The 25,250-nt window shown below is 47.9% G+C and overlaps 1 protein-coding gene across 1 annotated transcript in view; it reads right to left on the reverse strand.

Moving 5' to 3' along the window:
• The window catches only part of LOC144486379 (granulocyte colony-stimulating factor receptor-like), a 274,469-nt gene that overhangs the window by 103,356 nt on the left and 145,863 nt on the right, over positions 1 to 25,250 (reverse strand). The window contains exons 6-9 of the mRNA XM_078204416.1: positions 12,250 to 12,395; positions 11,985 to 12,141; positions 10,867 to 10,949; positions 2,747 to 2,969 (exon numbers count right to left, since the gene is read on the reverse strand). Coding sequence (XP_078060542.1) covers positions 2,747 to 2,969; positions 10,867 to 10,949; positions 11,985 to 12,141; positions 12,250 to 12,395 — 609 coding nt within the window. The remainder of the gene's footprint in view (positions 1 to 2,746; positions 2,970 to 10,866; positions 10,950 to 11,984; positions 12,142 to 12,249; positions 12,396 to 25,250) is intronic.

The following is a 25,250-nucleotide window of genomic DNA, read 5'->3' on the forward strand; positions in this document are numbered from 1 at the left end:
TAGCCTGCCTGATCCTATCTCTTTCCAATGCTATCATGAAGGAGATAGAATTATGATCGCTATCCCCAAGATGCTCACCCACCGAGAGATCCTCCACCTGTCCAGGTTCATTAGCCAGCACCAGATCAAGTACAGCCTCTCCTCTAGTAGGCTTATCCACATACTGTGTCAGGAAACTCTCCTGGACACACCTAACAAACTCCTCTCCATCCAAACCCCTAGCCCTAGGGATATTCCAATCTATGTTTGGGAAATTAAAATCTCCCATCACGACAACTCTGTTATTCCTACATCTCTCCAGGATCTGTTTCCCCATCTGCTCCTCAACATCTCTGTTACTATTGGGCGGCCTATAGAAAACACCCAGCAACGTTACCGACCCCTTCCTGTTCCTAACCTCCACCCACAGAGACTCCGTCGTCAATCCCTCCACGGCGTCCACCTTCTCTACAGCCGTGACACTATCCCTGATCAACAGTGCCACTCCCCCCCCTCTCTTGCCTCCCTCCCTGTCCTTCCTGAAACATCTAAAACCCGGCACCTGAAGCACCCAGTCCTGTCCCTGAGACATCCAAGTCTCCGTAATGGCCACCACATCACAATTCGAAGCAGCAATCCACGCTCTAAGCTCATCCACTTTATTCACTACACTCCTGGCATTAAAATAGACACATCTCAGACCTTCAGCCTGAGCACTTCCCTTCTCCATCACTCGTCTAACCTCCCTCTTACCCTGTTTACATTCCTTATCTATTTGCGAGCTAACCTCCTCGCTCTCAGTCCCCTCATTTCGATTCCCTCCCCCCAACCTTTCTAGTTTAAAGTCTCTCCAGTAGCCTTAGCCAACCTTCCCGCCAGGATATTGGTCCCCCTGGGATTCAAGTGCCACCCGTCTTTTTTAAACAGGTCACACCTGCCCCAAAAGACGTCCCAATGATCCAAGTACCCAAATCCTTGTCCCTTGCTCCAGTCCCTCAGCCACGCATTCATTCTCCACCGATTCCTGTTCTCACTCTCCCGCGGCACAGGCAGCAATCCCGAGATTACTACCTTTGCATTCCTCTTTCTCAGCTGTCTACCTAACTCCCTATATTCTCTTTTCATGACCCCTTCCCTCTTCCTACCTATGTCAGCAGTACCTATATGCATCACGACCTTCGGCTCCTCTCCCTCCCCCTTCAGGATTTCTGGGACTCGACCAGAGACATCCCGGACCCCTGCACCAGGGAGGCAAACCACCATCCGAGAGTCCCGTCTTTGTCCGCAAAAACGCCTATCTGACCCACTCACCGTAGAGTCCCCAATTAGCACTACCCTCCTTTCCTTACCCTTTTGCACTACTGGGCCAGGCTCAGCTCCAGAGACACTGCCACCGCTGCTTCCCCCAGGTGGGCTGTCCACCCCAGTAGTACTCAGACAGGAGTACTTATTATTAAGGGGCACATCCACCGGGGTGCTCACCATCAACTGAGTTTTCTCCTTCCTCACTGTTACCCAGTTACCTTCCTCCCGTGGTCCCGGTGTGACCACCTGCCGATAGCTCCTGTCAATGACCTCCTCACTATCCCTAACCCGGCGAAGGTCCTCGAGCTGCAATTCCAGTTCCCTCAGCCTTTCCTTATGAGGAAAGGCTGAGGGAGCTAGGGCTGTTCTTTCTGGAGCAGAGGAGGTTGAGGGGAGACTTAACAGAGGTTTATAAAATGATGAAGGGGATAGATAAAGTGAACGTTCAAAGACTATTTCCTTGGGTGGATGGAGCTATTACAAGGGGGCATGGTGGGAGATATAGGAAGGATGTCCGAGGTAGGTTCTTTACTCAGAGAGTGGTTGGGGTGTGGAATGGACTGCCTGCAGTCAGACACTGCAGGCAGTCCATTCACTGACAGTGGAGTCAGACACTTTAGGAACATTTAAGCGGTTATTGGATAGGCACATGGAGCACACCAGGATGATAGGGAGTGGGATAGCTTGATCTTGGTTTCAGATAAAGCTCGGCACAACATCGTGGGCCAAAGGGCCTGTTCTGTGCTGTCCTGTTCTATGTTCTATGTTAAGATCTCCTCTCATTCTTCAGAATTCCAATGAGTATAGCCCCAGCCTACTCAGTATCTCCTCATAAGCCAACCCTCTCAACTCTGGAATCAACCTAGTGAATCTCCTCTGCACCACCTCCAGTGCCAGTATATCCTTTCTCAAGTAAGGACTCGAAAACTGTACATAGTACTCCAGGTGTGGCCTCACCAGCACCTTATACAGCTGCAACATAATCTCGTTGTTTTTAAACTGCATCCCTCTCGTGATGAAAGACAAAATTCCATTTGCCTTCTTAATTACCTGCTGCACCTGCAAACCAACTCCTTGAGATTCCTGCACAAGGACACCCAGCTCCCTCTGCACAGCAGCATGCTGCAATTTTTTACCATTTAAATAATAGTCCATTTTGCTGTTATTCCTACCAAAATGGATGACCTCACATTTAGCAACATTGTACTCCATCTGCCAGACCCTCGCCCACTCACTTAGATTATCTATATCCCTTTGCAGACTTTCAGCCTCCTCTGCACACTTTGCTCTTCCACCCATCTTACTGTCATTTGCGAATTTTAACACACTACACTTAGTCCCCAACAAGGAGACAGCAAATAACTATGTTTAGAAATTCCTTTGCGGGCTGAACTGCTTTAGAAAGCTAAATGTCTTGTTTCCTTGATGATTGAGTAGCGGCAGGGTCCTGTCTGAAACTTGCCTGTTTGATACAGTGTCTTTACCATCAGTTGTGCTGGAGGTGATTCTCCAGCCCTGCTGTAAGCACGGACATGGATGTTGCCATTGCCTTTCAGTATCGAGATTCTGCAGCTTAGACTGGCTGTGTCACACAAAGCGATCTCAGGGTGATTGGCCTCGTTCTCAGGTCTGTATGTCACTCTGTAGCCGCTGATCCTCCCATTCACTTCGGAATCTTTCAGTTCCTGTTGAGATGTCAAAAATGTATTCAAAGACTTAGTGGAAAAGCAAAGTGATCTTGGCTCACTTTCCAGCAGATTCACATCTGTCCAAATTGACATTATTGCAAGCAGTGTCAGTGCGAAATTGGAAAGCATATTCATCCAACCATTCAATCATCACACATCAGGCTGCCTGTCCCCAATACCATTTCAGTCCCTTAGCAATCAAAAACTCATCTGACTCAGCATTCAACATATTAAATGACCCAGTTTCCATGGCACTTTATGGAAGAGAATTCCACACATTAACAAACCTCTGAAAGAAAACATTTTTTCTCATTTTTCTTCAGACGTTGAGTTTTAAGTTGGGTCTCCCAGTTCCAGTCACTCTCATAAACAACCTCTCCCCAGCCACCCTGTCAAGTCCCCTCAGGATCTTATGGCTGGAATTCTCCGGTCCCGCTACCACTGCCAACAAGAACGGAAAATTTACCGCTCAGTCAAATCTCCATTCACTGAAGCGGGACTGGAGAATCCCAGCTGCAGCCAAAGAACTGCAGCAGGACTGGAAAATCCCAGCTGCAGCCAGAGAACAAAGAACAGTACAGCACAGGAAACAGGCCCTTCGGCCCTCCAAGCCTGTGCCGCTCCTTGGTCTAACTAGACCAATCGTTTGTATCCCTCCATTCCCAGGCTGCTCATGTGACTATCCAAGTAAGTCTTAAACGATGTCAGCGTGCCTGCCTCCACCACCCTACTTGGCAGCGCATTCCAGGCCCCCACCACCCTCTGTGTAAAAAACATCCTTCTAATATCTGAGTTATACTTCGCCCCTCTCACCTTGAGCCCGTGATCCCTCGTGATCATCACTTCTGATCCGGGAAAAAGCTTCCCACTGTTCACCCTATCTATCCCCTTCATAATCTTGTACACATCTATTAGATCTCCCCTCATTCTCCGTCTTTCCAGGGAGAACAAGCCCAGTTTACCTAATCTCTCCTCATAGCTAAGACATCCTGGTAAACCTTCTCTGCACTCTCTGTAATGCCTCCACGTCCTTCTGGTAGTGCGGCGACCAGAACTGGACGCAGTACTCCAAATGTGGCCTAACCAGCGTTCTATACAGCTGCATCATCAGACTCCAGCTTTTATACTCTATACCCCGTCCTATAAAGGCAAGCATACCATATGCCTTCTTCACCACCTTCTCCACCTGTGTTGCCACCTTCAAGGATTTGTGGACTTGCACACCTCGGTACCTCTGTGTTTCTATACTCTTGATGACTCTGCCATTTATTGTATAACCCCTCCCTACATTATTTCTTCCAAAATGCATCACTTCGCATTTATCTGGATTAAATTCCATCTGCCATTTCTCTGCCCAATTTTCCAGCCTATTTATATCCTGCTGTATTGCCCGACAATGTTCATCGCTATCCGCAAGTCCAGCCATCTTCGTGTCATCCGCAAACTTGCTGATAACACCAGTTACACCTTCTTCCAAATCATTTATATATATCACAAATAGCAGAGGTCCCAGTACAGAGCCCTGCGGAACACCACTGGTCACAGACCTCTAGCCGGAAAAAGACCCTTCGACTGCTACCCTCTGTCTCCTATGGCCAAGCCAGTTCTCCACCCACCTAGCCACTTCTCCTTGTATCCCATGAGCCTTAACCTTCTTAACCAACCTGCCATGTGGGACTTTGTCAAATGCCTTACTGAAATCCATATAGACAACATCCACGTCCCTTCCTTCGTCAACCGTTCTTGTCACTTCCTCAAAAAACTCCACCAAATTTGTAAGGCACGACCTCCCTCTTACAAAACCATGCTGTCTGTCACTAATGAGATTGTTCCGTTCTAAATGCGCATACATCCTGTCTCTAAGAATCCTCTCCAACAACTTCCCTACCACGGACGTCAAGCTGACCGACCTATAATTTCCCAGGTTATCCTTGCTACCCTTCTTAAACAACGGTACCACATTCGCTATCCTCCAATCCTCAGGGACCTCACCTGTGTCCAAAGAAGTGACAAAGATTTCCGTCAGAGGCCCAGCAATTTCATCTCTCGTCTCCCTGAGCAGTCTAGGATAGATGCCATCAGGCCCTGGGGCTTTGTCAGTTTTAATGTTCCCTAAAAAACCTAACACTTCCTCACTTGTAATGGAGATTTTCTCTAACGGGTCAACACCTCCCTCCGAGACACTCCCGGTTAACACGTCCCTCTCCTTCGTGAATACCGATGCAAAGTATTCATTTAGGATCTCCCCTATTCCCTTGGGTTCTAAGCATAATTCCCCTTCTTTGTCCCTGAGAGTTCCGATTTTCTCCCTGACAACTCTTTTGTTCCTAACGTATGAATAGAATGCCTTATGATTTTCCTTAATCCTGCCTGCCAAGAACATCTCGTGACCTCTTTTTGCCCTTCTAACTCCCCGTTTGAGTTCTTTCCTACTCTCTCTGTATTCCTCCAGAGCTCCATCTGTTTTCAGTTGCCTGGACTTAACGTACACCTCCCTTTTAATTTTAATCAGATCCTCAATTTCCCTGGTTATCCACGGCTCTCGAATCCTACCTTTCCTATCTTTCCTTTTTACAGGCACATGCCTGTCCTGCAGCCTTATCAACTGTTCCTTAAAAGACTCCCACATGCCAGACGCGGACTTACCCTCAAACATCCTCTCCCAATCAATGTCCACCAATTCCTGCCTAATCCGGCTATAGTTAGCCTTCCCCCAATTTAGCACCCTGCCTGTAGGACAGCACTCATCCTTGTCCATTCCTATCCTAAAGTTAACAGAGCTGTGGTCACTATTTGCCACATGTTCCCCGACCGAAACTTTGACGACCTGACCGGACTCATTTCCCAGAACTAGGTCCAGTATAGCCCCCTCTCTAGTCGAGCTATCTACATACTGTTCCAAAGAACCTTCCAGTATGCATTTTACAAATTGCTCCCCCTCCGGACCCCCAGCTCTAAGCACTTTCCAGTCTGTGCCAGGGAAATTAAAGTCCCCCACTACAACAACCCTATTTTTTCTGCACCTATCCAGAATCTCCTGACCTAGGGCAGCACAGTAGCACAGTGGTTAGCACTGCTGCTTCACAGCTCCAGGGACCTGGGTTAGATTCCCGGCTTGGGTCACTGTCTGTGTGGAGTTTGCACATTTTCCTCGTGTCTGCGTGGGTTTTCTCTGGGTGCTCCGGTTTCCTCCCACAATCCAAAGATGTGCGGGTTAGGTTGATTGGCCATGCTAAAATTGCCCTTAGTGTCCTGAGATGCGTAGGTTAGAGGGATTAGTGGGTAAAATATGTAGGGGTAGGGCCTGGGTGCGATTGTGGTCGGTGCAGACTCGATGGGCCGAATAACCTCTTTCTGTGCTGTAGGGTGTCTATGATTCTATGATCCTTTCCTTCACTTCCCGTGGACTGTTGGGTGGTCTGTAGTACACCCCCAGCATAGTGACTGCACCCTTCCTGTTTCTGAGTTCCACTCACACTGACTCAGTACATGACCCCTCTAAGTTGTCTATCCTCTGCACTGCGGTAATATGCTCCCTCACTAATATCGCTACTCCCCCACCTTTTTTAGCCCCTCCTCTGTCTCACCTAAAACACTTATACCCCGGAATATTCAGCTGCCAGTCCTGTCCTTCTTTTAACCAAGTCTCCGTCACCGCAACCACATCCAAATTCCGCGGAAGCTTTAAGGCCCTAAGTTAGTCTGTCTTACCCGTTACGCTCCTCGCATTGAAGCAGATGCACTCCAGACCTCCAGGCCCACTCAGGTCATCCTTCTACAGAGTGCTCCTCTTCTTAGCTAGCCTTGCCCTGGCCCCCAGCTCAACCCCAGTCTCAGTACTTACTGACCTACTGTTTTGTTCCCCACCCCCCTGCCACACTAGTTTAAATCCTGCCAAAACACTCTAGCAAAACTCCCAGCCAGGATATTTGCTCCCTTCCAGTTAAGGTGTAACCCATCCTTTCTGTACAGTTGCCATCCTGACTTGAAGACTTCCCAGTTATCTATGAATTTAAAACCCTCCCTCTTGCACCAGTCCTTTAGCCACGCATTCAACTGTCGAATCTCCCTGTTCCTGGCCTCACTTGCACTAGACACCGGGAGCAGTCCAGAGATTGCTACCCTGGAGGCCTTACTTTTTAGCCTAGCACCCATCTCCCTGAATTTCTCTCGTATGACCCCCCCTGCTATTCCTACCTACATCATTTTCACCAATGTGTATAATTACGTCCGTTTGACTACCTTCCCTTTTTAATATGCTTCCTACCCTCTAGGAGACATCCAGTACCCCGGCACCAGGGAGGCAGACTACCATCCTGGATTCTCGTTCAGTCCCACAGAACTGCCTGTCCGTGCCTCTAACCATTGCGTCCCCCACCACTATCGCTCTCCTAAAGCCCTCCTTTCCCTTCCGGACCCCTGAGCCTGTCTCTGTGCAGGCAATCTGGTCCTCGTGGCTTACCCCTGGAGGGTCATCCCCCTCCACAGAATCCAAAACAATATACCTATTTTGGAGGAGGACAACCACAGAGGATCCCTCCACAGACTGCTCACTCCCTTCCCTTATCCCATCTGTTGCCCATCCCTTTCTTTTTTGGGAGACTGCTACAGGGGTACTTTCTGGCCCATCACCCTTCTGACTATTACCCCTCCTAACTGTGACCCACGTGTCTTCCTTCTGAGACCCTGGTGTCACTACCTGACTATAACTTCTATCTATTAATCTCTCATGTTCCCTGACTAAACTGAGGTCATCGAGCCGCAGCTCCAGCTCCCTTACACGATCCTTCAGGAGTTGCAGTTCCATGCGTCTGGCACAGATATGGACCTCCGGGAGGCAAGTCGTTTCCAGGAACTCCCACATCTCACACCGAATGCAGTATACTGGCCTCCCACTCATACCTGCCATTTCCTTTTTAGTTTTTGGAAGATCAAACAAAAAGGGGGGGAACAGAAGAAAAGCAAACAAACAACCTTCCTCGCCGCAGGACTGGAGAACTCCAGCTGCAGCCACAGAACTGCAGCAGGACTGGAGAATCCCAGCTGCAGCCAGAGATCTGTAGCAGGACTGGAGAACTCCAGCTGCAGCCACAGAACTGCAGCAGGACTGGAGAATCCCAGCTGCAGCCAGAGATTTCCAGCCTATATGTTTCAATAAGATCACCTCTCATGTTAGGGATGGGTTAACTGCAACGTTCCACTTTAGAGGTAATTTGCATGTTAATTGTTTAATAGTACTCACCGAGCATATAAAGGGGTTACAGGTGGCACTGGGTGTTGGTTGTGTGTATGTGGAGTTGTAAAAGGGAATAAAGTGAGTTTGTGAAGAAGCTGGACTTGCGTTCCCATTACTAGACTGCAACAGAGTGGCTTAACATCTCATTCTTCTAAATTTCAATGGATACAGGCCCAATCCACTCAAACTTCGCTTGTAAGATAACTCCCTCCTCCTGGGAATCTGTTGAGTGAATCTTCTCCAAATTGCTTCCAATGCAATTATATTATTCAGTAAAGAGACCAAAACTGTACACAATACTCCAGATGTGGTCACATCAATGCCCTGTACCACTAGCCAAACTTTTTAAAAATTAATTTTGGGATGTGGGCATCACTGGCTCGAGCAGCATTTATTGCCCATTCTTAGTTGCCCTTGAGAAGGTGGTGCTGAACTGCCTTCTTGAATCGCTGCAGTCCATGCGGTGTAGGTGTACCCACAGTGCTGTTAGGGAAGAACTTCCAGTATTTTGATCCAGTGACACTGAAGGAACTGGAGAAGGTCACATTTTCCCATTTCACGTTCCATCTGACAAACTCTTGTCCCTCACTTGGTTAAGCAAAGCAATATCTAAATTGTAGACTCTTTATCTCCTCCTCCCAACTTACTATAATACATCCAGTCCCTTCATCAAGTCGTTCATATAGATTATAAATGACAGATGTCCCAGCAGTGATCCCTGTGCCACTCCATTAATTAGCCAGCCTGAAAATCATCCATTTACCCTTACTCTGCGCTTCCTATTCGCTAGCCAATCCTCTACCCAGGATATCACAAGCTCTCATTTTGAATAGTAAACTTTGATGCAACACCTAAAGTTTAAAGTTTATTTATTAGTGTTACAAGTAGCCTTACATTAACACTGCAATGAAGTTACTGTGAAATCCCCTAGTCGTCACACTCCAGTGCCTGTTCAGGTACACTGAGGGAGAATTTAGCATGGCCAATGCACCTAACCAGTGCGTCTTTCAGACTGTGGGAGGAAACTGGAGCACCCGGAGGAAACCCACGCAGACACAGGGAGAACCTGCTGACTCTGCACAGACAGTGACCCAAGCCAGGAATCGAACCCGGATCCCTGGCGCTGTGAGGCAGCAGTGCTAACCACTGTGCCGCCTCAAATCTCTCTGGAAATCCAAGTACACCACATCTACAAATTCCCCTTTATTCACGTCACTAGGTGCTTTCTCTAAGAACGCCAATAGATTGGCCAAACGCTGTGTTGACGGATTGCATTTAGATTTCCTCAGTGTCTTGCCTTAACCTCCTTACTAATGGGTTCTAGAAATTTCCCAATGACAGATAGCTGGCAACTGGCCTGTCGCTTCCTGTTTTCTTCTTCCCCCCTTCCTTGACTAGAGGCATTACATTTGCTATTTTCCAATCTGATGGAACCTTTTCACAATCTCGGAAATTTGGAAAATTACAACCAATGCATTGACCATTTGGCAGCTTTTTCATTGAACTGCAGAAGCCACATCAATACTGTGACCAGGAGAGCAGGTCAGTAACTGGGATTTCTGTGGAGAGGAGCTCACCTCCTGATTCTCTAAACCCTATTTAACATCTAGAAGTTATGTGGTGGAATTGTGATGGAATACTCTCCACTTATCTGGATGAGCGTAGTTTATAAACACTCAAGAAACTGGACCCTACCCAGGACAAAGCTGTCTGCTTGATTGACACCCATCAACCATCTGAAATATTTATCCCCTCCAACACCTCTGCACTGTGGCATGATGTAAAAAATGTACTGCAGCAGCTTAATAAGACTCCTTTGACAGTAATTTACAAACCCACAATCTCAAGGACAGCAGATGCTTTGGAATGCTATTATCTGTGTGTTCCCGTCAGTTAACTGTATCATTGTCGCTGGGTCAAAATCCTGAACTCCCTCCCCCGCGGCACTGTGTCTGTACCTATACCACATGGACTGCAATGGTTCAAGAAGGTCACCTAGTTACAGGAAGGATGTAAATAAGATTGAAAGAGTGCAGAAAAGGTTCACAAGGATGTTGCCGGGACTTGAGAAGCTGAGTTACAGAGAGAGATTGAATAGGTTGGGACTTTATTCCCTGGAGCGTAGAAGATTGAGGGGAGATTTGATAGAGGTGTATAAGATTTTGATGGGTATAGATAGAGTGAATGCAAGCAGGCTTTTTCCGCTGAGGCTAGGGGAGAAAAAAACCAGAGGGCATGGGTTAAGGGTGAAAGGAGAAAAGTTTAGAGGGAATATTAGGGGGGGCTTCTTCACGCAGAGAGTGGTGGGAGTGTGGAATGAGCTGCCGGATAAAGTGGTAAATGCGGGGTCACTTTTAACATTTAAGAAAAACTTGGAAGGGTTCATGGATGAGATGGGTGTGGAGGGATATGATCCAAGTGCAGGTCAGTGGGACTAGGCATAAAATGGTTCGGCACAGACAAGAAGGGCCAAAAGGCCTGTTTCTGAGCTGTAATTTTCTATGGTTCTAAGGCAGCTCACCACCACTTTCGCAAGGGCAATTAGGGATGGGCAATAAGTGCTGGTATTGTCAGTGACGCCCACATCTCAGGAATTAATAAATAACACAGACCCTACAGCTGCATAACATGAATAAACTATCTCACAAATATATTCACCTTCCAAAATAGTTGAATGTGCATTTTTTTTTCTTGAGCAGAATCTTCAATATGCCACCAGACATCAGGGATACCTGCAGGAGCTGCAACAGAAGAAAGCAAGTCTAATCAGAGTTCTACTGTGTAACTAACCACTGCTGTGCCTGCTCCAGTTTTTCATAGCAATATGTAAAGAGACAGTCTAAACCATGCGGTTACTGGCTGTGAGGTGCTTATGGGATAATGTAAAGGCAGATTTACTCTGTATCTAACCCCAGGCTGACGCTGCCCTGGGAGTGTTTGATGGAGCAATTCAAAGGTCTATGTGCAAGGGCAGAGAATCCCAACCGTGTGGAACAGTTGTGTTTGCTGGGCATTGTGGAATGAGGATATAAAGTAAGATTCATCCCCTTCCTCCATCACAATCTGTATTCGGTTCACCTGCAGAATGTGGGTCTCTGGCTGTCGGTGACAGTGCCACTCTGGGATGTGTGGATATCATACTAACCTCCAAATCTCTGTTGTCCACAGCTTGCAGGTTGAATTCTCGAATTGTTGTGCCTGTGTCAGCACCCTGAAAGAATACTCTGATCACTCCCACAGCCCTGCTGTTTCGCAATAACCTGACCTTTTTTCTCTTTTCAAGATGGCTCTATTTGGAGCATTTTGAAATGTGCTTCACTATGTGTTCAGGCTATGCATTCCAGATTCCAAATGACTTGCAGTGAAAAATCTGTTCTCGTCTCCCCTCTCATTGTTTTGCCTATGATCTCTGGTCACAGCTCCTCTGTCATTGAGACCTATTTCTCATTGTTTAAACTGTAATAACACCCACGTCTTCTGAACTTGTTTCGGGGAAGGATGATCCTAGTACCCCCAGTACTTATCAGATCAGACCTGACCCTCGGGAAAATTTGCAAAACCCCCCTTGCACACTCTCCAAAGCCGGAACACCCAACCAGAAATGGATACAATTCTCCTGTGGAAGCCAAACCATCGTCTTATAAAGGTTTGGAAGAACCACACAGATTTTACAAAAAGTTATATTCCAACCCAAAAAATAACAAACTGGAAAATCAGGGCACAATCTTTGGTCAACTCATGAGCCTTCACAGCCACTCAGAGATCCCGGTACTTACGGTGCTCAGATGTGCGTCCAGCCTGCTCCAGACTCCAATCGCTCCAAAATCCCTTCTTACCGCGTAGTATACAGCGAAGTCGCACGTGGTACACAGTCCCAGCTGACAGCGGCCACAAACGCTGTTCTCGGTGCATCTTGTTGATAATGGCAAACATCTGTGCAAAAATAAAACACTGCTCCGAATCTATCCAATCCAATGCAGCTGACAACAGGAGCTGCTTTGCATCTGAACACGACAAGGTGGGATAATACTCAGCACCTACCGGCCTCCAGATAGTCTTGTGACGTTTTCTGTATTGAAACTCGCATTCAATTGGTGAGCTAATATCCAGAGACCAGTGAATAATCAGATAGTGGCTATTCAAAGGATCCCCAAGAACTCGGAGAATGACAGGTTGTTCCATTTTCACTAATCCCAAAGGAAATAAGAAATAATAGTCAGCACACAAACTGGAGAAACACAGAATAGCAATGACAGCCACAGTGCAATATTCTCATAATCATTGGAACGTTGAAAATCTGAAAGTATCTCAAACTGAACGATAGAGGGTTCAGGGATTGCAGCTATTGTGATTCAGGGGTCAGAGTGACTTTTACGTCACTGCCCCAGTTATTGTAACTTCAGCATTCCAGTTACTGTAGTGTCAGTGTCACAGTTACTGTAGTCATAGAGGTTTACAGGCCCTTCAGCCCAACTTGTCCATGCCGCCCTTTTTTTTTAAACCGCTAAGCTAGTCCCAATTGCCCGCATTTGGCCCATATCCTTCTATACCCATCGTACCCATGTAATTGTCTAAATGCTTTTTAAAAGACAAAATTGTACCCGCCTCTACTACTACCTCTGGCAGCTTGTTCCAGACACTCATCAGTCTGTGTGAAACAATTGCCCCTCTGGACACTTTTGTATCTCTCCTCTCTCATCTTAATCCTATGCCCTCTAGTTTTAGACTCCCCTACCTTTGGGAAAAGATATTGACTATCTAGCTGATCTGTGCCCCTCATTATTTTATTGACCACTATAAGGTCACCCCTCAGCCTCCTAAGATCCAGAGAAAAAAGTCCCAGTCTATCCAGTCTCTCCTTATAGCACAAACCATCAAGTCCTGGCAGCATCCTATGAAATCTTTCCTGAACTCTTTCCAGTTTAATAATATGCTTTCTATAATAGGGTGACCTGAACTGTACACAGTATTACAAGTGTGACTTACATATGTCTTGTACAACTACAACAACTCTTGTGGTGTCAGTGTCCCAGTTACTGTAGCGTCAATGTCCTGGTTACTGTAGCGTCTGTGTCACAGTTACTTTGAGGTCAGGATCCCAGTTACTTTAGCATAACTGCCCCAGTTACTGCAGCGTCAGTGTCCCAGCTACTGTGGTGTCAGTGTCCCAGCTACTGTGGCGTCAGTGTCCCAGCTACTGTGGCATTAGTGTCCCAGTTACTATGGCATCAGTGCCCAGTTAGTGTGGTGTCAGTGTCGCAGTTACTGTAGTGTCAGTGTCCCAGTTACTATAACGCCAGTGTCCCAGTTACTGTAGCATCAGTGTCCCAGTTACTGTTGCGTCAGTGTCCCAGTTACTGTAGTGTCAGTATCCCAGTTACTGTTGCGTCAGTGTCCCAGTTACTATAACGCCAGTGTCCCAGTTACTGTAGCATCAGTGTCCGGTTACTGTAGCGTCAGTGTCGCAGTTACTGTAGCATCAGTGGCCCAGTTACTGTAGTGTCAGTGTCCCTGTTACTGTAGCGTCAGTGTACCAGTTATTCGAGCGTTAGTGTCCCAATTACTGTAGTGTCAGTGCCCCAGTTACTGTAGCGTCAGTGCCTCAGTTATTGTAGCATCAGTGCCCCAGTTACTGTAGCATCAGTATCCCGGTTACTGTAGTGTCAGTGTCGCAGTTACTGTAGCGTCAGTGTCCTGGTTACTGTAGTGTCAGTGTCCCGGTTACTGTAGCATCAGTGTCCCGGTTACTGTAGCGTCAGTGTCCCGGTTACTGTAGTGTCAGTGTCCGTGTTACTGTAGCATCAGTGTCCCAGTTACTGTAGCGTCAGTGTCCCGGTTACTGTAGCGTCGGTGTCCCGGTTACTGTAGTGTCAGTGTCCCAGTAACTGTAGCGTCAGTGTCCCAGTTACTGTAGTGTCAGTGTCCCAGTTACTGTAGTGTCATTGTCCCAGTAACTGTAGCGTCAGTGTCCCAGTAACTGTAGCGTCAGTGTCTCAGTTACTGTAGTGCCAGTGTCACAGTTACTGTAGTGTCAGTGTCCCAGTTACTGTAGCGTCAGTGTCCCGGTTACTGTAGCATCAATGTCCCGGTTACTGTAGTGTCAGTGTCCCAGTAACTGTAGCGTCAGTGTCCCAGTTACTGTGGTGTCAGATCCCAATTAGTGTAATATTAGTGTCTCAGTTACTGTAGTGCCAGTGTCACAGTTACTGTGGTGTCAGTGTCCCAGTTACTGTAGCATCGGAGTCTCAATTATTGTACTGTCTGTGTCGCAGTTACTGTCGCATCAGTGTCTCAGTGACTGTAGCGTCAGAGTCCCAGTTATTCTAGCATCCGCGTCCCAGTTACTGTAACTTCAGTGTCCCAGTTACTTTACTTACAGTGTTGTCGTTAATGTAGCGTCAGTGTCGCAGTTACTATAGCGTCAGTGTCCCGGTTACTGTAGTGTCAGTGTCCGTGTTACTGTAGTGTCAGTGTCCCAGTTACTGTAGTGTCAGTGTCCGTGTTACTGTAGCATCAGTGTCCCAGTTACTGTAGTGTCAGTGTCCCAGTTACCATGGCATCAGTGTCCCAGTTACTGTAGTGTCAGTGTCGCAGTTACGGGAGCGTCAGTGTCGCAGTTACTGTAGCGTCAGTGTCCTGGTTTCTGTAGCGTCAGTGTCCCAGTTACTGTAGCGTCAGTGTCCCAGAATTCTAGTGTCACTGTCCCAGATACTGTAACATCAGAGTCCCAGTTAGTGTGGCATCAGTGTCCCAGTTACTGTAGCGACAGTGTCCCAGTTACTGTAGCGTCAGTGTCCCAGTTACTGTAGCGTCAATGTCCCAGTTACTGTAGCGTCAGTGTCCCAGTTACTGTAGAGTCCGTGTCCCAGTTACTGTAGCATCAGTGTCCCAGTTACTGTAGAGTCAGTGTCCCAGTTACTGTCGAGTCAGTGTCCCAGGTACTGTAGCATCAGTGTCCTGGTTACTGTAGCGTCAGTGTCTCAGTTACTGTAGCGTCAGTGTCCCAGTTACTGTTGCATCAGTGTCCCAGTTACTGTAGCATCAGTGTCCCAGTTACTGTAGCGTCAGTGTCCCAGTTACTGTAGAGTCAGTGTCCCAGGTACTGTAGCATCAGTGTCCTGGTTACTGTAGCGTCAGTGTCCCAGTTACTGTAGCATCAGTGTCCCAGTTACTGTAGCGTCAGTGTCCCAGTTACTGTTGCATCAGTGTCCCAGTTACTGTAGCATCAGTGTCCCAGTTACTGTAGCGTCAGTGTCCCAGTTACTGTAGAGTCAGTGTCCCAGGTACTGTAGCATCAGTGTCCTGGTTACTGTAGCGTCAGTGTCCCAGTTACTGTAGCGTCAGTGTCTCAGTTACTGTAGCGTCAGGGTCCCAGTTACTGTTGCATCAGTGTCCCAGTTACTGTAGCATCAGTGTCCCAGTTACTGTAGCGTCAATGTCCTGGTTACTGTAGCATCTGTGTCACAGTTACTGTGAGGTCAGGATCCCAGTTACTTTAGCATAACTGCCCCTGTTACTGTAGCGTCAGTGTCCCAGTTACTGTAGCGTCAGTGTCCCAGTTACTGTAGCGTCAGTGTCCCGGTTACTGTAGCGTCAGTGTCCCAGTTACTGTAGCATCAGTGTCCCAGTTACTGTAGCATCAGTGTCCCAGTTACTGTAGCGTCAGTGTCCTGGTTCCTGTAGCGTCAGTGTCCCAGTTACTGTAGTGTCAGTGTCCCAGTTACTGCAGCGTCAGTGTCCCAGCTACTGTGGCATTAGTGTCCCAGTTACTATGGCGTCAGTGCCCAGTTACTGTGGTGTTAGTGTCGCAGTTACTGTAGTGTCAGTGTCCCAGTTACTACAACACCAGTGTCCCAGTTACTGTAGCATCAGTGTCCCAGTTACTGTTGCGTCAGTGTCCCAGTTACTGTAGCATCAGTGTCCGGTTACTGTAGCGTCAGTGTCGCAGTTACTGTAGCGTCAGTGGCCCGGTTACTGTAGTGTCAGTGTCCCTGTTACTGTAGCGTTAGTGTACCAGTTATTCTAGCATTAGTGTCCCAATTACTGTAGTGTCAGTGCCCCAGTTACTGTAGCGTCAGTGCCTCAGTTATTGTAGCATCAGTGCCCCAGTTACTGTAGCATCAGTATCCCGGTTACTGTAGTGTCAGTGTCGCAGTTACTGTAGCGTCAGTGTCCCAGTTACTGTAGTGTCAGTGTCCCAGTTACTGTAGCGTCAGTGTCCTGGTTACTGTAGCATCAGTGTCCCAGTTACTGTAGCGTCAGTGTCCCAGTTACTGTAGCGTCAGTTTCCCAGAATTCTAGCGTCACTGTCCCAGTTACTGTAACTTCAGTGTCCCAGTTACTCTACTGCCAGTTTCGCAGTTACTGTAGCGTCAGTGTCGCAGTTACTGTGGGGTCACAATACCTGTTTCGGTCATTTCAGTGTCCCAGTTACCGTGGCATCAGTGTCCCAGTTACTGCAGCGTCAGTGTCGCAGTTACTGTAGCGTCAGTGTCCCAGTTACTGTAGCGTCAGTGTCGCAGTTACTGTAGTGTCAGTGTCCCAGTTACTGTGGCGTCAGATCCCAATTAGTGTAATATTAATGTCTCAGTTCCTGTAGTGCCAGTGTCACAGTTACTGTGGTGTCAGTGTCCGTGTTACTGTAGCATCAGTGTCCCAGTTACTGTCGTGTCAGTGTCCCAGCTACCGTGGCATCAGTGTCCCAGTTACTGTAGTGTCAGTATCGCAGTTACGAGAGCGTCAGTGTTGCAGTTACTGTAGCGTCAGTGTCCTGGTTACTGTAGCGTCAGTGTCCCAGTTACTGTAGCGTCAGTGTCCCAGAACTCTAGCCTCACTGTCCCAGATACTGTAACATCAGTGTCCCAGTTACTGTGGCATCAGTGTCCCAGTTACTGTAGCGTCAGTGTCCCAGTTACTGTAGTGTCAGTGTCCCAGTTACTGTAGCGTCAATGTCCCAGTTACTGTAGCGTCAGTGTCCCAGTTACTGTAGAGTCCGTGTCCCAGTTACTGTAGCATCAGTGTCCCAGTTACTGTAGCGTCAGTGTCCCAGTTACTGTAGCTTCAGTGTCCCAGGTACTGTAGCATCAGTGTCCTGGTTACTGTAGCGTCAGTGTCCCAGTTACTGTAGCGTCAGTGTCCCAGTTACTGTTGCATCAGTGTCCCAGTTACTGTAGCATCAGTGTCCCAGTTACTGTAGCGTCAATGTCCTGGTTACTGTAGCATCTGTGTCACAGTTACTGTGAGGTCAGGATCCCAGTTACTTTAGCATAACTGCCCCAGTTACATAGAACATAGAACATTACAGCGCAGAACAGGCCCTTCGGCCCACGATGTTGCACCGACCAGTTAAAAAAAAAAACTGTGACCCTCCAACCTAAACCAATTTCTTTTCGTCCATGAACCTATCTACGGATCTCTTAAACGCCCCCAAACTAGGCGCATTTACTACTGATGCTGGCAGGGCATTCCAATCCCTCACCACCCTCTGGGTAAAGAACCTACCCCTGACATCGGTTCTATAACTACCCCCCCTCAATTTAAAGCCATGCCCCCTCGTGCTGGATTTCTCCATCAGAGGAAAAAGGCTATCACTATCCACCCTATCTAAACCTCTAATCATCTTATATGTTTCAATAAGATCCCCTCTTAGCCGCCGCCTTTCCAGCGAAAACAATCCCAAATCCCTCAGCCTCTCCTCATAGGATCTCCCCTCCATACCAGGCAACATCCTGGTAAACCTCCTCTGCACCCTCTCCAAAGCCTCCACATCCTTCCTGTAATGTGGGGACCAGAACTGCACACAGTACTCCAAGTGCGGCCGCACCAGAGTTGTGTACAGTTGCAACATAACGCTACGACTCCTAAATTCAATCCCCCTACCAATAAACGCCAAGACACCATATGCCTTCTTAACAACCTTATCTACTTGATTCCCAACTTTCAGGGATCTATGCACACATACACCTAGATCCCTCTGCTCCTCCACACTATTCAAAGTCCTCCCGTTAGCCCTATACTCAACACATCTGTTATTCCTACCAAAGTGAATTACCTCACACTTCTCCGCATTAAACTCCATCCGCCACCTCTCGGCCCAACTTTGCAACCTGTCTAAGTCTTCCTGCAAACTACGACACCCTTCCTCACTGTCTACCACACCACCGACTTTGGTGTCATCAGCAAATTTGCTAATCCACCCAACTATACCCTCATCCAGATCATTAATAAATATTACAAACAGCAGTGGCCCCAAAACAGATCCCTGAGGTACACCACTTGTAACCGCACTCCATGATGAATATTTACTATCAATATTTACTGTAGCGTCAGTGTCCCAGTTACTGTAGCGCAGTGTCCCAGTTACTGTAGCGTCAGTGTCCCAGTTACTGTAGCATCAGTGTCCCAGTTACTGTAGCATCAGTGTCCCGGTTACTGTAGCGTCAGTGTCCTGGTTCCTGTAGCGTCAGTGTCCCAGTTACTGTAGCGGCAGTGTCCCGGTTACTGCAGCGTCAGTGTCCCAGCTACTGTGGCATTAGTGTCCCAGTTACTATGGCGTCAGTGCCCAGTTACTGTGGTGTCAGTGTCGCAGTTACTGTAGTGTCAGTGTCCCAGTTACTATAACGCCAGTGTCCCAGTTACTGTTGCGTCAGTGTCCCAGTTACTGTAGCATCAGTGTCCGGTTACTGTACCGTCAGTGTCGCAGTTACTGTAGCGTCAGTGTCCCAGTTACTGTAGTGTCAGTGTCCCTGTTACTGTAGCGTTAGTGTACCAGTTATTCTAGCGTTAGTGTCCCAATTACTGTAGTGTCAGTGCCCCAGTTACTGTAGCGTCAGTGCCTCAGTTATTGTAGCATCAGTATCCCGGTTACTGTAGTGTCAGTGCCCCAGTTACTGTAGCGTCAGTGCCTCAGTTATTGTAGCATCAGTGCCCCAGTTACTGTAGCATCAGTATCCCGGTTACTGTAGTGTCAGTGTCGCAGTTACTGTAGCGTCAGTGTCCCAGTTACTGTAGTGTCAGTGTCCCAGTTACTGTAGCGTCAGTGTCCTGGTTACTGTAGCATCAGTGTCCCAGTTACTGTAGCGTCAGTGTCCCAGTTACTGTAGCGTCAGTTTCCCAGAATTCTAGCGTCACTGTCCCAGTTACTGTAACTTCAGTGTCCCAGTTACTCTACTGCCAGTTTCGCAGTTACTGTAGCGTCAGTGTCGCAGTTACTGTGGGGTCACAATACCTGTTTCGGTCATTTCAGTGTCCCAGTTACCGTGGCATCAGTGTCTCAGTTACTGTAGCGTCAGTGTCGCAGTTACTGTAGCGTCAGTGTCCCAGTTACTGTAGCGTCAGTGTCGCAGTTACTGTAGTGTCTGCTCTTTGTGATTTTTATTAATGACTTAGAGGAGGGGGCTGAAGGGTGGATCAGTAAATTTGCTGATGACACCAAGATTGGTGGAGTAGTGGATGAGGTGGAGGGCTGTTGTAGGATGCAAAGAGACATAGATAGGATGCAAAGCTGGGCTGAAAAATGGCAAATGGAGTTTAACCCTGATAAATGTGAGGTGATTCATTTTGGTAGGACAAATTTAAATGTGGATTACAGGGTCAAAGGTAGGGTTCTGAAGACTGTGGAGGAACAGAGAGATCTTGGGGTCCATATCCACAGATCTCTAAAGGTTGCCAGTCAAGTGGATAGAGCTGTGAAGAAGGCCTATAGTGTGTTAGCTTTTATTAACAGGGGGTTGGAGTTTAAGAGCCGTGGGGTTATGCTGCAACTGTACAGGACCTTGGTGAGACCACATTTGGAATATTGTGTGCAGTTCTGTTCACCTCACTATAGGAAGGATGTGGAAGCGCTGGAAGGAGTGCAGAGGAGATTTACCAGGATGCTGCCTGGTTTGGAGGGTAGGTCATATGAGGAAAGGTTGAGGGAGCTAGGGCTGTTCTCTCTGGAGCGGAGGAGGCTGAGGGGAGACTTAATAGAGGTGTATAAAATGATGAAGGGGATAGATAGAGTGAACGTTCAAAGACTATTTCCTCGGGTGGATGGAGCTATTACAAGGGGGCATAACTATAGGGTTCGTGGTGGGAGATACAGGACGGATATCAGAGGTAGGTTCTTTACGCAGAGAGTGGTTGGGGTGTGGAATGGACTGCCTGCAGTGATAGTGGAGTCAGACACTTTAGAAACATTTCAGCGGTTATTGGATAGGCACATGGAGCACACCAGGATGATAGGGAGTGGGATAGCTTGATCTTGGTTTCAGATAAAGCTCGGCACAACATCATGGGCCGAAGGGCCTGTTCTGTGCTGTACTGTTCTATGTTCTAGTGTCAGTGTCCCAGTTACTGTGGCGTCAGATCCCAATTAGTGTAATATTAGTGTCTCAGTTACTGTAGTGCCAGTGTCACAGTTACTGTCGTGTCAGTGTCCCAGTTACTGTAGCATCGGAGTCTCAGTTATTGTACTGTCTGTGTCGCAGTTACTGTCACATCAGTGTCTCAGTGACTGAAGCGTCAGAGTCCCAGTTATTCTAGCATCCGCGTCCCAGTTACTGTAACTTCAGTGTCCCAGTTACTTTACTTACAGTGTTGTCGTTAATGTAGCGTCAGTGTCGCAGTTACTATAGCGTCAGTGTCCCGGTTACTGTAGTGTCAGTGTCCGTGTTACTGTAGCATCAGTGTCCCAGTTACTGTAGTGTCAGTGTCCCAGTTACCGTGGCATCAGTGTCCCAGTTACTGTAGTGTCAGTGTCGCAGTTACGAAAGCGTCAGTGTCGCAGTTACTGTAGTGTCAGTGTCCCAGTTACTGTAGCGTCAGTGTCCCAGTTACTGTAGCGTCAGTGTCCCAGTTACTGTAGCGTCAGTGTCCCAGTTACTGTAGCGTCAGTGTCCCAGTTACTCTAGCGTCAGTGTCCTGGTTTCTGTAGCGTCAGTGTCCCAGTTACTGTAGTGTCAGTGTCTTAGAATTCTAGCGACACTGTCCCAGATACTGTAACATCAGTGTCCCAGCTACTGTGGCATCAGTGTCCCAGTTCCTGTAGTGTCAGTGTCCCAGTTACTCTAGCATCACTGTCCCAGTTACTGTACGTCAGTGTCCCAGTTACTGTAGCGTCAGTGTCCCAGTTACTGTAGCGTCAGTGACCCAGTTACTGTAGCGTCAGTGTCCTGGTTACTGTAGCGTCAGTGTCCCAGTTACTGTAGCGTCAGTGTCCTGATTACTGTAGCGTCAGTGTCCCAGTTACTGTAGCATCAGTGTCCCAGTTACTGTAGCGTCAATGTCCTGGTTACTGTAGCATCAGTGTCCCAGAATTCTAGCGTCACTGTCCCAGTTACTGTAACTTCAGTGTCCCAGTTACTCTTGTGCCAGTGTCGCAGTTACTGTAGCGTCAGTGTCGCAGTTACTGTGGGGTCACGATACCTGTTTCGGTCATTTCAGTGTCCCAGTTACCGTGGCATCAGTGTCCCAGTTAATGTGGCATCAGTGTCCCAGTTACTGTAGCGTCAGTGTCCCAGTTACTGTAGCGTCAGTGTCCCAGTTACTGTAGTGTCAGTGTCCCAGTTATTGTAGCGTCAGTGTCTCAGTTACTGTAGTGTCAGTGTCCCAGTTACTGTAGTGTCAGTGTCCCAGTTACTGTAGTGTCAGTGTCTCAGTTACTGTAGTGTCAGTGTCCCAGTTACTGTAGTGTCAGTGTCTCAGTTACTGTAGTGTCAGTGTCCCAGTTACTGTAGTGTCAGTGTCTCAGTTACTGTAGTGTCAGTGTCCCAGTTACTGTGGCTTCAGTGTCCCAGTTACTGTAGCGTCAGAGTCCCAGTTATTCTAGCATCCGCGTCCCAGTTACTGTAACTTCAGTGTCCCAGTTACTTTACTTACAGTGTTGTCGTTAATGTAGCGTCAGTGTCGCAGTTACTATAGCGTCAGTGTCCCAGTAACTGTAGTTTCAGTGTCCCAGTTACTGTAGTGTCAGTGTCCCAGTAACTGTAGTTTCAGTGTCCCAGTTACTATAGCGTCAGTGTCCCGGTTACTGTAGTGTCAGTGTCCGAGTTACTGTAGCGTCAGTGTCCCAGCTACTGTAGCATCAGTGTCCCAGTTACCATGGCATCACTGTCCCAGTTACTGTGGCATCAGTGTCCCAGTTGCTGTGGCATCAGTGTCCCAGTTACTGTGGCCTCAGCGTCCCAATTACTGTAGTGTCAGTGTCCCAGTTACTTTAGCGTCAGTGTCCCGGTTACTGTAGTGTCAGTGTCGCAGTTACTGTCGTGTCAGTGTCCCAGTTACTGTAGGATCAGTGTTCTGGTTACTGTAGCATCAGTGTCCCAGAATTCTAGCGTCACTGTCCCAGTTACTGTAACCTCAGTGTCCCAGTTACTCTCGTGCCAGTGTCGCAGTTACTGTAGCGTCAGTGTCACAGTTACTGTGGGGTCAGGGTACCTGTTTCGGTCATTTCAGTGTCCCAGTTACTGTGGCATCAGGGTCCCAGTTACTGTGGCGTCAGTGTCCCAGTTACTGTAGCGTCAGTGTCCCAGTTACTGTGGCATCAGGGTCCCAGTTACTGTGGCGTCAGTGTCCCAGTTACTGTAGCGTCAATGTCCCAGTTACTGTAACTTCAGTGTCCCAGTTACTGTAGTGTCAGTGTTGCAGTTACTGTAGTGTCAGTGTCGCAGTTACTGTAGCATCAGTGTCCCAGTATTCTAGCATCAATGTCCCAGTTACTGTAACATCAGTGTCACTGTTACTGTAGTGTCAGTGTCCCAGTTACTGTGGCGTCAGTGTCCCAGTTACTGTGGCGTCAGTGTCAGTGTCCCAGTTACTGTGGCGTCAGTGTCCCAGTTACTGTGGCGTCAGTGTCAGTGTCCCAGTTACTGTGGCATCAGTGTCCCAGTTACTTTAGCGTCAGTGCCCCAGTTACTGTAACTTCAGTGTCCCAGATACTGTCGTGTTGGTGTTGCAGTTACTGTAGCGTCAGGGTCTCTGTTACAGTTGCACCAGTGTCACAGTTAGTGTTGCATCTGTGTCCCAGTTACTGTAGCGTCAGTGTCCCAGTTACTGTAGCGTCAGTGTCCCAGTTACTGTATTGTCAATTTCCTTGTTACTGTAGCATCAGTGTCCTTGTTACTAATGCATCAGTGTCCTTGTTACTAATGCATCAGTGTTCCTATTAATGTAGCATCAGAGTCCCAGTTACTGTAGCGTCAGTGTCCCAGTATTCCAGTGTCAATGTCCCTGTTACTGTAACTTCAGTGTCCCAGTTACTGTAGTGTCAGTGTTACAATTACTGTAGTGTCAGTGTTACAGTTGCTGTAGCATCAGATCCCAATTAGTGTAATATTAGTGTCTCAGTTACTGCAGTGCCAGTACAGTTACTGTGGTGTCAGTGTCCCAGTTACTGTGGTGTCAGTGTCCCAGTTACTGTGGCGTCAGTGTCAGTGTCCCAGTTACTGTGGCGTCAGTGTCCCAGTTACTGTAGTGTCAGTGTCCCAGTTACTGTGGCATCAGTATCGCGGTTACTTTAGCGTCAGTGTCCCGGTTACTGTAGCGTCAGTGTCCCAGTTACTGTGGCGTCAGTGTCCCGGTTACTGTAGCGTCAGTGTCCCAGTTACTGTAACTTCAGTGTCCCAGATACTGTAGTGTCGGTGTTGCAGTTACTGTAGCGTCAGGGTCTCAGTTACAGTTGCGCCAGTGTCACAGTTAGTGTTGCATCTGTGTCCCAATTACTGTGGTGTCAGTGTCCCAGTTGCTGCAGTGTCAATGTCCCAGTTGCTGTAGTGTCAGTGTTCCAGTTACTGTATTGTCAGTTTCCTTGTTACCGTAGCATCAGTGTCCTTGTTACTAATGCAGCAGTGTTCCTATTAATGTAGCATCAGAGTCCCAGTTACTGTAGCGTCAGTGTCCCAGTATTCCAGTGTCAATGTCCCAGTTACTGTAACTTCAGTGTCCCAGTTACTGTAGTGTCAGTGTCCCAGTTACTGTAGCGTCAGTGTCCCAATATTCCAGTGTCAATGTCCCAGTTACTGTAACTTCAGTGTCCCAGTTACTGTAGTGTCAGTGTCCCAGTTACTGTAGTGTCAGTGTTACAGTTACTGTAGTGTCAGTGTTCTAGTTGCTGTAGCATCAGATCCCAATTAGTGTAATATTAGTGTCTCAGTTACTGCAGTGCCAGTACAGTTACTGTAGTGTCAGTGTCCCAGTTACTGTGGTGTCAGTGTCCCAGTTATTGTGGTGTCAGTGTCCCAGTTACTGTGGCGTCAGTATCGCGGTTACTTTAGCGTCAGTGTCCCGGTTACTGTAGCGTCAGTGTCCTTGTTACTGTAGTGTCAGTGTCCCAGTTACTGTGGTGTCAGTGTCAGTGTCCCAGTTACTGTGGTGTCAGCGTCAGTGTCCCAGTTACTGTGGCGTCAGTGTCCCGGTTACTGTAGTGTCAGTGTCCCAGTTACTGTGGCGTCAGTGTCCCAGTTATTGTGGCGTCAGTGTCCCAGATACTGTAGTGTCGGTGTTGCAGTTACTGTAGCGTCAGGGTCTCAGTTACAGTTGCGCCAGTGTCACAGTTAGTGTTGCATCTGTGTCCCAATTACTGTAGTGTCAGTGTCCCAGTTGCTGTAGTGTCAGTGTCCCAGTTGCTGTAGTGTCAGTGTCCCAGTTACGGTAGCGTCAGTGTCCCAGTTACGGTAGCGTCAGTGTCCCAGTTACGGTAGCGTCAGTATCCCAGTTACTGCAGTTTCGGTGTCGCAGTTACTGTAGTGTCAGTGTCCCAGTTACTGTAGTGTCAAACTCCTAGTTACAGTATCATCAGTGACCCAGTTACTGTAGCGCCAATGTCCCAGTTACTGTTGTGTCAGTGTTCCAGTTACTGTAGTGTCAGTTTCCTTGTTACCGTAGCATCAGTGTCCTTGTTACTATAGCATCAGTGTTCCTATTAATGTAGCATCAGAGTCCCAGTTACTGTGGCATCAGTGTCCCAAGTACTGTGGCATCAGTGTCCCACTTACTGTGGCATCATTGTCCCAGTTACTGTAGCATCAGTATCCCAGTTACTGTAGTGCCAGTGTCCCAGTTCC

The sequence above is a fragment of the Mustelus asterias genome, unplaced genomic scaffold, assembly GCF_964213995.1.
Source record: "Mustelus asterias unplaced genomic scaffold, sMusAst1.hap1.1 HAP1_SCAFFOLD_327, whole genome shotgun sequence".
In the NCBI taxonomy this organism is placed as follows: Eukaryota; Metazoa; Chordata; class Chondrichthyes; order Carcharhiniformes; family Triakidae; genus Mustelus; species Mustelus asterias.